This window comes from Ovis canadensis, chromosome 2 (genome assembly GCF_042477335.2).
Source record: "Ovis canadensis isolate MfBH-ARS-UI-01 breed Bighorn chromosome 2, ARS-UI_OviCan_v2, whole genome shotgun sequence".
NCBI lineage: Eukaryota > Metazoa > Chordata > Mammalia > Artiodactyla > Bovidae > Ovis > Ovis canadensis.
Genome location: NC_091246.1, coordinates 214,210,911 through 214,222,243, shown reverse-complemented (window position 1 = coordinate 214,222,243; position 11,333 = coordinate 214,210,911). Strand labels below are relative to the sequence as shown.

The window sequence follows — 11,333 nt, the reverse complement described above, 5'->3', positions numbered from 1 at the left end:
GGATTTTTTAATCAGAGTCCGGAAAGATGAGCATAACCTGTCAGAAAGTGAAAGTGAAGTCGCTCAGTCGTGTTTGACTCTTTGCGACCCCATGGACACCAGGCTCCTCCGTCCATGGGATTTTCTAGGCAAGAGTACTGGAGTGGGTTGCCATTTCCTTCTCCAGGGAACTTCCCAACCCAGGGATCGAACCCAGGTCTCCCACACTGTAGACAGACGCTTTATCGTCTGAGCCACCGGGTGCTTAACCTGTCAGAGAGGAAGTTATAAGGAAGAGAGTAAATTAGGCATGGGTAGCTGGGAGTAGGGCTGGAATGAGGAGCACTAGTTGGGTAATGATGGAGAATATAAGCAGAAAATTGAAAGAGATTTAGTAGCGTTGAAGCATAGAGTACAAGGAAGGGACTATTATCAGTTGAGGCCACAGATAATATATCAAAAGATTCTTGTGAGCCATGTTCAGTATTTTAAACTTTATCCAAAGTACATGGAAGGCTTTTGAAAGGAGATACATAATCAGTGCAAAATACATTGATTCTGTATTTTGTAAATACATAATCAATGCAAAAGACAATGCAAAATATAAAAATGCAAATATATAATATGCATTTTATCTGTTATTACTACAATGTGAGAAGAAAAAGATTGGTTATCCAGAGTTCAGTGAGATACTGTAGTCCAGGAAGGAGATACTGGTGGCCTTACCTGGAATGGTGGGCAATGGAGTTGGAAAGAACTGAATGGATTGGGGTGATGTTAAGGAGACAGAATCTATAGAACTAGATATTTAATTGGATGGAGGAAGGAAGAGTTAAAATTATTTTCTAGCAGTAGTTTGCATAACTGGGTAGATGGTAAGTCATTGATAAAAAGCAGAAAAGCAGGCTTCATACTGTAGCACTCCTACTACCCTTAAATAACTGGGTGCATGCTTACTAAGTCACTTCAGTCATGTCCGACTCAGTGCGACTCTATGAACTGTAACCAGGCTTTTCTGTCCGTGGGATTCTCCAGGCAAGAATACTGGAGGGGCTTGCCACGCTCTCCTCCAGGGGACCTTCCCAACCCAAGAATTTAACCCATGTCTCCGGCATTGGCCGGTGGGTTCTTTACTACTAGTGCCACCTGGGAAGCCCAAATAACTGGGTAGATGGACATAACATAAAAGAAGGAGCAGATATAGTGGGGGAGTAGTGGCAAAACTATCATAAACATGCTGAGTGCCTATGAGACATTCAGAAGGAGCTGAAAAAATACAAGAAAGAGCATATAAAGATAGATAAGGAGTTGAAAAAATACAAGCATATAAAGATAGATAAGGAAATAGTTCTGAACTGAAAATACAGATTTCTACTTGAAACCAAGAGAATGGAGGAGATTATACAGGAAGAATCATAGAGAATGAAGATAAGATGTCTTGCAGAATGCTAATCTTTTAATGAATTGATAAATGAAAGGAACCTAAAAGTATAATGAGGAGGGGCCAGAGAAGCAGGAAAAAAAACACCTGAAGAATGCCCCCGCCATAGTGGGTATTTTGAGTAGAAGGGAGACAAATGCTACCAAGGGTCAATAAGAAAGGCATCAAAAAGTATCCATTGGATTTAGTGACATGAAGGTCCTTGGTGACCTTCTAAAGAATTATAGGAAAAGTCAGATTGCAGTGGAATGAGAAACAGAAGTGAGGAACTGGGGATGGCAAATGTAAAGAACTGCTTCAAAAAGCTTTAATAGAAAAGAGCAGGTAGGAGGCAATAGCTAAAGGGAGTCATTGGCTTTTTATTTCTTCAGTTCAGTTCAGTTCATTTCAGTCGCTCAGTCATATCCGACTCTTTGTGATCCCATGAATCGCAGCACGCCAGACCTACCTGTCCATCCCCATCTCCTGGAGCTCACTCACACTCACGTCCATCGAGTCCGTGATGCCATCCAGCCATCTCATCCTGGGTCATCCCCTTCTCCTCCTGCCCCCAATCTCTCCCAGAATCAGAGGCTTTTCCAATGAGTCAACTCTTCGCATGAGGTGGCCAAAGTACTGGAGCTTCAGCTTTAGCATCATTCCTTCCAAAGAAATCCCAGGGTTGATCTCCTTCAGAATGGACTGGTTGGATCTCCTTGCAGTCCAAGGGACCCTCAAGAGTCTTCTCCAACACCACAGTTCGAACGCATCAATTCTTCGGTGCTCAGCCTTCTTCACAGTCCAACTCTCACATCCATGCATGACTACTGGAAAAACCATAGCCTTGACTAGACGGACCTTAGTTGGCAAAGTAGTGTCTCTGCTTTTGAATACACTATCTAGGTTGGTCATAACTTTTCTTCCAAGGAGGAAGCGTCTTTTAATTTCATGGCTGCAGTCACCATCTGCAGTGATTTGGGAGCCCCAAAAAATAAAGTCTGACACTCTTTCTACTGTTTCCCCATCTATTCCCCATGAAGTGATGGGACCAGATGCCATGATCTTCATTTTCTGAATGTTAGGACAGGAGAAACTTAAATATAATAGGTATATTTAAATATGATGGAAACAGGCCATTAGAAGCAGAGCTAAGATGTTAGAGAGGTAACCAATAGAAGTGGAAAGGGGTGGTGTTCAGATCATAAGTGGTGAGATTAGACCTGGACGGAAGGTAGGACCCCTCTTCCATCAAATAGAAGAAAGAAGGTAAGAATGAGTCTAGATGCAGACAGGCCGATAGGTTTCATGGCAGGAGGTTGAGAGATTTCCCAACTGATGCCTTTTTGTATGATTTGGTTTAGTTTGTGTAAAGCAGAAAGCAGAATTTTCTATCATCTTCTGATATTGCAGAAAAATACTGGAGAGAAGGAAATAGACCAAGTTTGTAACAGTAATTGTAGAGATCAGAAGAGAGAGCTGCTAAGGGAAACAGAGGGATCTCCAGAAAGAGTTGGGAGCCAACTGAGACTCAGTGCGTGACTCATGTGTGACTCTTTGTGACCCCATGGACTGCAGCATGCCAGGCTTCCCTGACCATCACCAAATCTCAGAGCTTGCTCAAACTCATGTCCATGAGTTGGTGATGCCAACTGAGACTGGTGACCATGAATTTATAGTGACTCTTCTGCTTTGTTCTACCATGTTTATCCAGAGGTGCCAAGTACATGGAACTCAGGCACAGAAAAGGCAGATTATTGAGCTTATCCAGGGTGAGGGCTAATTTGCCAGAAGCACAGTGAGGCAAGAGAATTTAAGACAAGAGCCAGAGAGTGGTCTGAATTCGTGAGCTTTGGATTTGAATTAGACAGGGAAGCTAATAGGGGGAGTTTGAGAGGAGTTGACGACTTAGAAGTCATGAAAAGGTTGAAAAACTGGTGACTGGGAGTAACCAGGGAAGAGTGCCATAGAAAGGGTGCTGCCCTTGGCTCCTGCCCCAGACGTCCATTCAATCCCACCCACTTTGGTGGCTGTCACTTTCTCTGTGTTGATGACTGCAAAATCTATATCCTAAGCCATTACATGAGGCCTGCTCTTCAGATTTGAACATGCAGCTTCCTGATGGTCATATCCACTCAGATATACTACAGACGTTTCCAACTGCACTTGCCTATAATTGAACCTTCGCACCCACAGTTTCTCTAGTAAGGTCGGGATCACCCTACCCACGCCAAAAAGGTATCCCAGACTCTTCTCTCTCCCTCCACTTCCACTTTCCACAGCATTCCTGCCACACATATCAGATCCTCCGGTAATTTTACTACTCCTCCCTTTAAACGTTGCCTTTTTGTTGCTACTAATGAGTCATTCATTATTAGCAGTTCATGCTTAATTAGTAACCTGGCAGTCTCTTAGAGGATCTGAGATCTAAAATAGAACTGGAGGAGAATAAATATTCATTAGTCTTTTTTTCCTTTCTACATGTTATAACTTATGATTCTGCTCTCCTATGAAATTCATTCTATTTTGCCATATATATATATAAGAAAAGTCAAAAGTTTATGTGGTGACAGTTTAAGCTATAATTCTATATAAACTACATTGTAACTGTGTGATTAATTCCATAATTATATGACAAATGCTTGGGACTACATGATTTCCTTGTGATGAAAGAAAATATTGCTAATTTGAACTCTTAGGTAGAGCTGATTGCCCGTATTATGCGAAAGCAGAACTTCTGGCAGATTATTTACAAAAGAATCTTCCTGATTTCCGGATACATAAAATTACACAACATCCTGATGTTTGGGAGGTAAGAGGCCTTTATAGTTTGTTAAACTCACGTACACATAAAAGTGTGCTCCGGTTTTATTAAACACTAGCTAGTGTATCAGATAGCTTTCCAGTATTGAATGTTCATGTACTATTGATATTTTGATACTAATAAATCCCTACTTCTTGGGGTGAAAACATTATTCATATTTCTTCCTAGTGCCTAGTAGAACAAATGAGGCCCTAATCAGTAAGTAGAATAAATTTGGCTGTTCTTTTTCCTATAAGAATCCACGGAGCCTGAATGCACTCTTTAACTTTTAATTCTCCTTCATATTGATTTCTAGTGGCATGAGGGACTTGTTTACTTGACACGACCTTCATTTGAATTGAGATGGAAATTTAGGTGAAGGAGTTTCCTTTACTGGGGAGTACTCTTGGGAACAGCATCCTGAGAAAGAATGAAGGTAGCAGAATTGTGCAGTGGGAGAAGTTGAACTGCTGGCGGACTATAGGCCATGGAGTCACAAAGAGTCAAACAGGATTTTGACTTGAAAGTGACTTAGCAGGCATGCACAGCACTGACAGGGAGCTCAGCTGGCCCTTTAGAGGGAACTCTAAAGCTGGTATGACCCTTCAAAGATAACCCCCAAAATCAGCAAGCAGGCCAGGTTTCTATTCTCCGACAGCTAACAGTCACTTGATGTGGGCTGCTCTGGGGAACAGACTTAACCTTAGGCAAAGGAACATCCTTTGGTTGAGATCAATTTCCAGAGAGATACTCAGCACTGAAACATCAGTAGTCAATATACCGGGTGGCAGAGGGCATGAGTGCCTTGGTCACGAAGGAGGAATAGGGACGACATGTGACAGGATTTGCTAGTTCAACAGTTGTGCCTTTTGGATCCACATGCTCCATATAGTAAGTTTCACACTATGTTGGAACAGCTTTTCCAGAATTCTGGTTAACTTTATAAGAAATTGTTGTTGTTCAGTCGCTAAGTCATTTCTGAATCATTGCGACCCCAGGAACTGCAACACAGCAGGCTCCCCATCCTTCACTGTCTCCCTGAGTTTGCTCAGACTTTTGTCCATTGAGTCGGTGATACCATCCAACCATCTCGTCCTCTGTCAAAGTTTAGTTAAATGACAGTAGCCTCCACTACAGCAGCAGCAGCAGCCTCCACTACACATCTTTTCAGTACCATAACTGACACTCCTCACATTTCTCCTCTTCTATCCTTGGTGGAGCCCCCTCACCCTCTGCAGATGCAGGTGACTTAGTAGGTATGGTGACTTAGACCTGTATCCTTAGCGGCCCAAGCCCTCGTCTCAATTCCTTTTTCAGGATGTGACTGCTGTGCTTGTCCATTTGCCAAAAAAACTGAGCAAGCTGCTACCAAGGTGTGCAGGTATCAGTCTCTCAGCTGGTGCCTGCACCTTCGGTGGGCTGTTCCATCCCCTAATCGCACTGCTAGATGGTACCATACATGACAGGGCTAGTGGACCCCCTGGTTACGTGCCCAAAGCCATACATCCTTTCCTTTGCAGTGGGCTTCTTGGTTCAAAGTGATGTTAAGCCGGAACCATGTGGTAGGTTCAATTCAGTCACTCAGTCATGTCCGACTCTGTGACCCCATGGACTGCAGCACGCTAGGCTTCCCTGTCCATCACCAATTACCGGAGCTTACCCAAACTCAGGTTAAACATTTTCAAAAGTGTTGAACAGGGTGCTAGCCAAAGTCTTATAAGCAATAAAGGCAGTTCTCTACCCAGAATATATGTTGATTAAAATCGAGATGAATCACTTCTCTTTCCAGGGAAGAGGGATCCCGTGTAATCAGTTTGCCACCAAGAGGCTGGTTGTAGTCTTTGAGGGATAGTGCCATTAACAAGAAATCAGCATTAATGGCAATAGCAATGGCTGTGTTAGCTCTGTTGAGTGATAACTTGTTTTCTTGGGCCGTTGCATAACTTTTTCATGTCTCCATTGTGCCTTCAGCTGTCTAAGTTTTCTTACTGCTGGGGTTGCTTAGTGCTTCTTTCACAGTAGACGTCCTCTGCTGGGCACTGCCCCCTGTCTTCTTTTATTTCAGGATTCTATTATCCCAGTTTCTAGGGGGTCCAGCTCTTTTATAACAGCATGACCTTTAACAACCGTGGCCCAGAAATGAAGCCACACGGGGCTTCTCAGTGATGCTGAGACCCTTCTCACGGCTGCATTCCTTGTCACTCTGGTGAATGTAGTGTCCTCCAGGCCCTTCCAGAGGACACAGTGGGCTAGTGAGTTGCCAGCCCTCCATTGTAACACATCCACTGTAACGAGCCCATTTTTTTCTAAGCTTTTTCATCCCTTCTTCCATGGTCGTTCCTGACAGTTCTGGCATTTCCGTTTTGTTTCATCCTTTCCTCAAAGCTTTGAAGAACCGTCCTAAGCAGCGTGTTACACACTCTTCTGAGTGCACCTTTGTCAGGGTGCACTCCTTCATAGAAGAGTGACTCACTCTGACAAACTCTCTCATCCAGGTTTCTGTTCCCCTCCTGATTCAGCTCCCTCGGGGACCAGTTCTGTACATACTCTCCCAGCTCCTGCCAGGACATCCCCATACCCTGCCTGCTGCTGAAGCCCTTTGAGGTAGAGTCCCTTTCTTCCAGATTACCAGTACTTCACTGGTGAGCCTAGGTTGCAGCTGGAGGGACCGTGGGGGACTCATCATGGTGAAAACGTCAACAAGGAAAATTGATTTCTAAGATGTTGTTTGTAGGTAGGTAGCCTCATTATGCACACCTCCAAAGGCAAGAATGTTGCCACATAGTTTATACCCATAGCAATGTTGTGCTCTTTCTCTCTGCAGGTGTTGATGGCCTAGTGTGTGCAAACCAGATAATGATGATTTAAACTTTTTCCTCAGTAAATATTATCAGAAATCCCCAGATAATTTTAGCTCATTAATTCAGTCTAAAAAATATAAACTATACTCACATATTTGGAAAGCCATATCAAGTTTATGTGGCCTTAAGACCAGAGATAGCTCATACAAAAGACCATTTGAGTCAGAAAATTTGGCTTCTATTTTAAGCTAAACACTTGCACTTCAGGTCTGCTCAGGAAAGAGAGCAACGTTCAATACCCTTATTTGGTCGATGAATTTGAAGAATGTTCTTTCTTACTTGACTAATTTGTTACTTAACTCATCACTATTTCTATATTTGTATTTTACAGTTTAAAGATATCTAAATTTTATTATATATACACAGAGGTGGTAAAAAAAAAAAACTACAATTTTACTGTGTGAACTCCTGAATTGAATTCCAAGACAGATGCAATGTATGACTTCTCATGGACAATATCATTCCATAGGAGTGGCTGAAAGATTTGTGCAAAAAGAATAGGTGGAGTCACAACAAGTCCCCTATCATCTGGAGAGAGCTATTGGATCGTGGAGGAAAGGGTTTGCTTTTGGGAGGATATAACGAGTTCTTAGAACATGCCCAGGTATAAAAATTAAGTTGACTTATCTCTCTAAAATATTATTGATTTATTATTGTATTTTTCAAATGTCTTTCTTTATAAGGTATTCTCTCAGCTCTCTTTTTACTCTATTTGGGTTTGAAACAAGAACTTTCCATTATAGCCATTGTTAGCTATCCTGGTGTTGATTTTTTTTCTTTGCCAATATTTAGCTTTACTATGGTGTCACCTCTAGCATGACGACTGAGTTGATGAAGAGCATTGCTCAAGAAAACCTGGGGACACATATAGAAAAAGAGCTGGAGGAGGAATCCCTGAAAGGTCTTGTTAACCCCTTGCAGGTCTGGATTACCAGGTGGGACCATCAAATCCCAGGATTTGTGAGACTGGCTTTTTATGTTTAGAAAGGAAAAATAATGTGGAATTAATTACATGATGGAAGCATATCTGAATGTCGTTTGAGATTTGTATGTAGTTATAAGACTACTATAGATACACAGTATACGTATATGCATATATATCACCTAATATAGCCCCATATATGAGTTCTAGAACTTTCCCGGTGGCTCAGTCCATAAAGAATCTGCCTGCAATGCAGGAGACCTGGGTGTGATCCCTGAGTCGGGAAGATCCCTTGGAGGAGGAAATGGCTACCCACTCCAGTATTCTTGCCTGGAGAATCCCGTGGACAGAGAAGCCTGGTGGGCTACAGTCCATGGGGTTACACAGAGTCGGACATAATTCAGCGACTAAATCACCACCATGAGTTCTAGACTACATATAGTTTTAATGTGTACGCAATATGCATGTAATGCACATATATACTGAATCTAAGAGCAGCTTTATAGCAAAGATATTTACTTTGCATAACTGTCTCCAGCCCTCCTGCCCTCTCTTTGTGTGTCTTATACTGTCTGTCCCCATACCACCCTTCCCTTCCCCTTGCTTCCTTCCTCCCCCGCCCCCCATCTTCCTGACTGCTGCCTTCTTCCTCTCCCACACGTGCTAGCGCCGTCCTCATCGTCCTCATCCTTGGGTCTTCCTGATGCGCTCATTCTCTGTAACCTCCCCTCCTCTCACTCCCGCCCCTTCTTTCTTTTTCTCTTTCTCACTTTCATCACTCTCGCTCTCAGTGCTGGGTGGACGCATGCAATGTTTGTCAGTGCTTTTCCTCTCTTTCTCTGCACTGTATCTCTCTTTGCCTCTTTTGCTGTCCATCTTACCGCATCTCTCCCTCTCCCTTTCCTTTCCTCACCTCTTAATCTGTCTCTCACACTGCCCTTCTTACTGCTTATGTGTGTATCCTAATATGCAGGCTCAGCTGAAAAATTATTTATTATGAAATATTCCAAATGCTAAAATAACTGAAAATGATGTAATAACCATACATGAACCAAACACCCAGATTTAATATTTCATCTGCTTTAGATATTTTTAAAGGATTAAAATGGTACAGATGCCAGAATGAAAACCAAAAGTGCCCAGGTGTATTCCTGAGTCCCCTAACGATAATGAGGTTGTTAGGGCTCTCATTATCAGCCAAGCTATAGAGTACTCAAATACTGGCTGAATTGTGAGTACAGGTACATGACACCTTGCCTGTGTTCAGCTGAACGAATAACACTTTCACACTTTCAAACATGAAATTACAGTAACATGACAGCTCTTTTAAATTTTGCTTTCTGCCTATTCTGTTTAATTGGAGAAGCCTTATAAACAAGTACACTTCTTACCTTGGGACTGTTTTCCGATAACCAAAACAAGAAGTTAGCAGTGAGAAATTTTTGTTTTACTTTTGATTCCTAGCCTTAAAAATATCTGTGCAGCTGTGTATGTCAGTTAAGATACTGATCAAGTATTAACGCACATGCATAAAAATACCTATTGAGAATAGAGCCTGGAAAGGAGCCGAAGGTTTAACCATTCATAATCTGGTTTTCCATTTGTATTAGTGCATCATCTCTTGCCTGCTACCATCTAATTCCCATCTTGACAAGTGGCGAAGTGTTTGGACCACAAATGGAAATCAGCATAAACCTATTTGACAGTAAGCACACAGAAGAAAAACTCATAAGCCACAAACAAGAGGCTGAGGATCTGGCGTCACCCTACCTCCAGAGTGTGTCCATCTGCACCCAAGTGGAAGAGGCCTTCCACGGGGCCCACGTGATCATCATCCTGGATGACCACATGGACAAGGAGATATACAGTCTGGAAGACTGCATTCGCAGCAGAGCTCCTCTGTGTCAGCTCTACGGATCCTTGATTGAGAAAAATGCTCATAATTTTGCCAAAATTATTGTGGGAGGGAAAACCTTTGTGAATCTCAAAACAGCGTTGCTTATGAAATACGCCCCAACCTTTGCCCACAATATTATCGCGGTGGCCTTGGGTGTGGAAGGCCAAGCGAAGGCAGCACTGGCCAGGAAACTGAAAATTACTCCCTCATGTGAGTGAGCTCAAGTTTCCATGTCTAGTTTTTAACAGATATCACAGCAGCAGGTTCCAGGAAGAACCTGTCCCTTCTAAAATCAGTCAGGATATCTGAACTAGAAAGTATGGAGCAGACGCCAAGAATTTCTGATTGTGTGATTTCAGCACTGTGCAAACATCTTAATTGTTGTTGTTCAGTCGTTCAGTTGTGTCCAGCTCTTTTGTGACCCCATGAAATGCAGGCTTCTCTGTCCATCACTATCTCCTTGAGTTTTCTCACTTTCATGTCCATTGAGTCAGTGATGCCGTCCAACCATCTCATCTTCTGTCACCCCCTTCTCCTCTTGTCCTCAATCTTTCCCAGCATCAGGGTCTTTTCCAATGAGTCACCTCTTCGCATCAGGTGGCCAAAGTATTGGAACTTCAGCTTTAGCATCAGTCCTTCCAGTGAATATTCAGGGTTGATTTCCTTTAGGATTGACTGGTTTGATCTCCTTAGCTTTTATGACTAGCTGATCTTTTAACATCATTATAAAAATTAAGAAACAAATATTTAAATAATAAGATTCCTATTTTTTTCAAGTAGTAATTTGAAGCTTAATATTCAGTTTTTTTCCCCCATAAGAATAGTTATCTACAGTCATCAGTGTTTTTTAAAAGGTATTCAGAGCTCTGTTAAAATGGTCCTACCCCACTTCCCAGCTATGTGACTTAGGGCAATCGCTTAACCTTACTGTACTTAACTTCCTCACCTGTAAAATCAGGATATGAGTACCACCTACCTCGTAGAATTGATGTCAAGACTCAAAGAGATATCATTTCAAAAGGGCTTGGAGGAGTGCCTGGCACATGGTAATGGTTGGTAAGGATAGTAAACTTGTTAAGAGGATATGCTATCTCATCAGTTTCTGTTCCTAGTAATGTTTGGGCTGGTAGACTCGAGAATCATAAGAGGATGAGACAGTCAGAAGATGAATTGTGTTTAAAGGGAGCACAGGAGAAGTAGAAAAGGAAAAAAAAAATGGAGACCAGTTGGGACAAAGAAAGGGAAATGATAGAGGGACAGCAGTTGAAGGGGAGTGGTAGGGAGGAAGCTGGCAGTGACAGTTAAAGTGATGTGAACTAGGTGAGCCTTCTTGGAGAATCATTTCAGGAAAATTCAGATGCCAAGAAGGTAGCGAACATTTTCAGAATTTTCCTTGAGTTCAGTCACACAAAAACCTGTTTCTCAGACCTAGTGTATTGGGACGCTTACTTGGG

General features: G+C 42.4%; 1 protein-coding gene across 3 annotated transcripts in view; it reads left to right on the top strand.

Moving 5' to 3' along the window:
* MDH1B (malate dehydrogenase 1B) overlaps nt 1–11,333 on the top strand; it is a 32,199-nt gene that overhangs the window by 1,448 nt on the left and 19,418 nt on the right. For 2 of the 3 annotated variants that reach the window (XM_069574490.1, XM_069574489.1), the window contains exons 2-5: nt 4,096–4,208; nt 7,530–7,664; nt 7,853–7,995; nt 9,593–10,089. In XM_069574490.1, coding sequence (XP_069430591.1) covers nt 4,096–4,208; nt 7,530–7,664; nt 7,853–7,995; nt 9,593–10,089 — 888 coding nt within the window. The remainder of the gene's footprint in view (nt 1–4,095; nt 4,209–7,529; nt 7,665–7,852; nt 7,996–9,592; nt 10,090–11,333) is intronic. The other variant, XM_069574488.1, reaches the window with a different exon arrangement.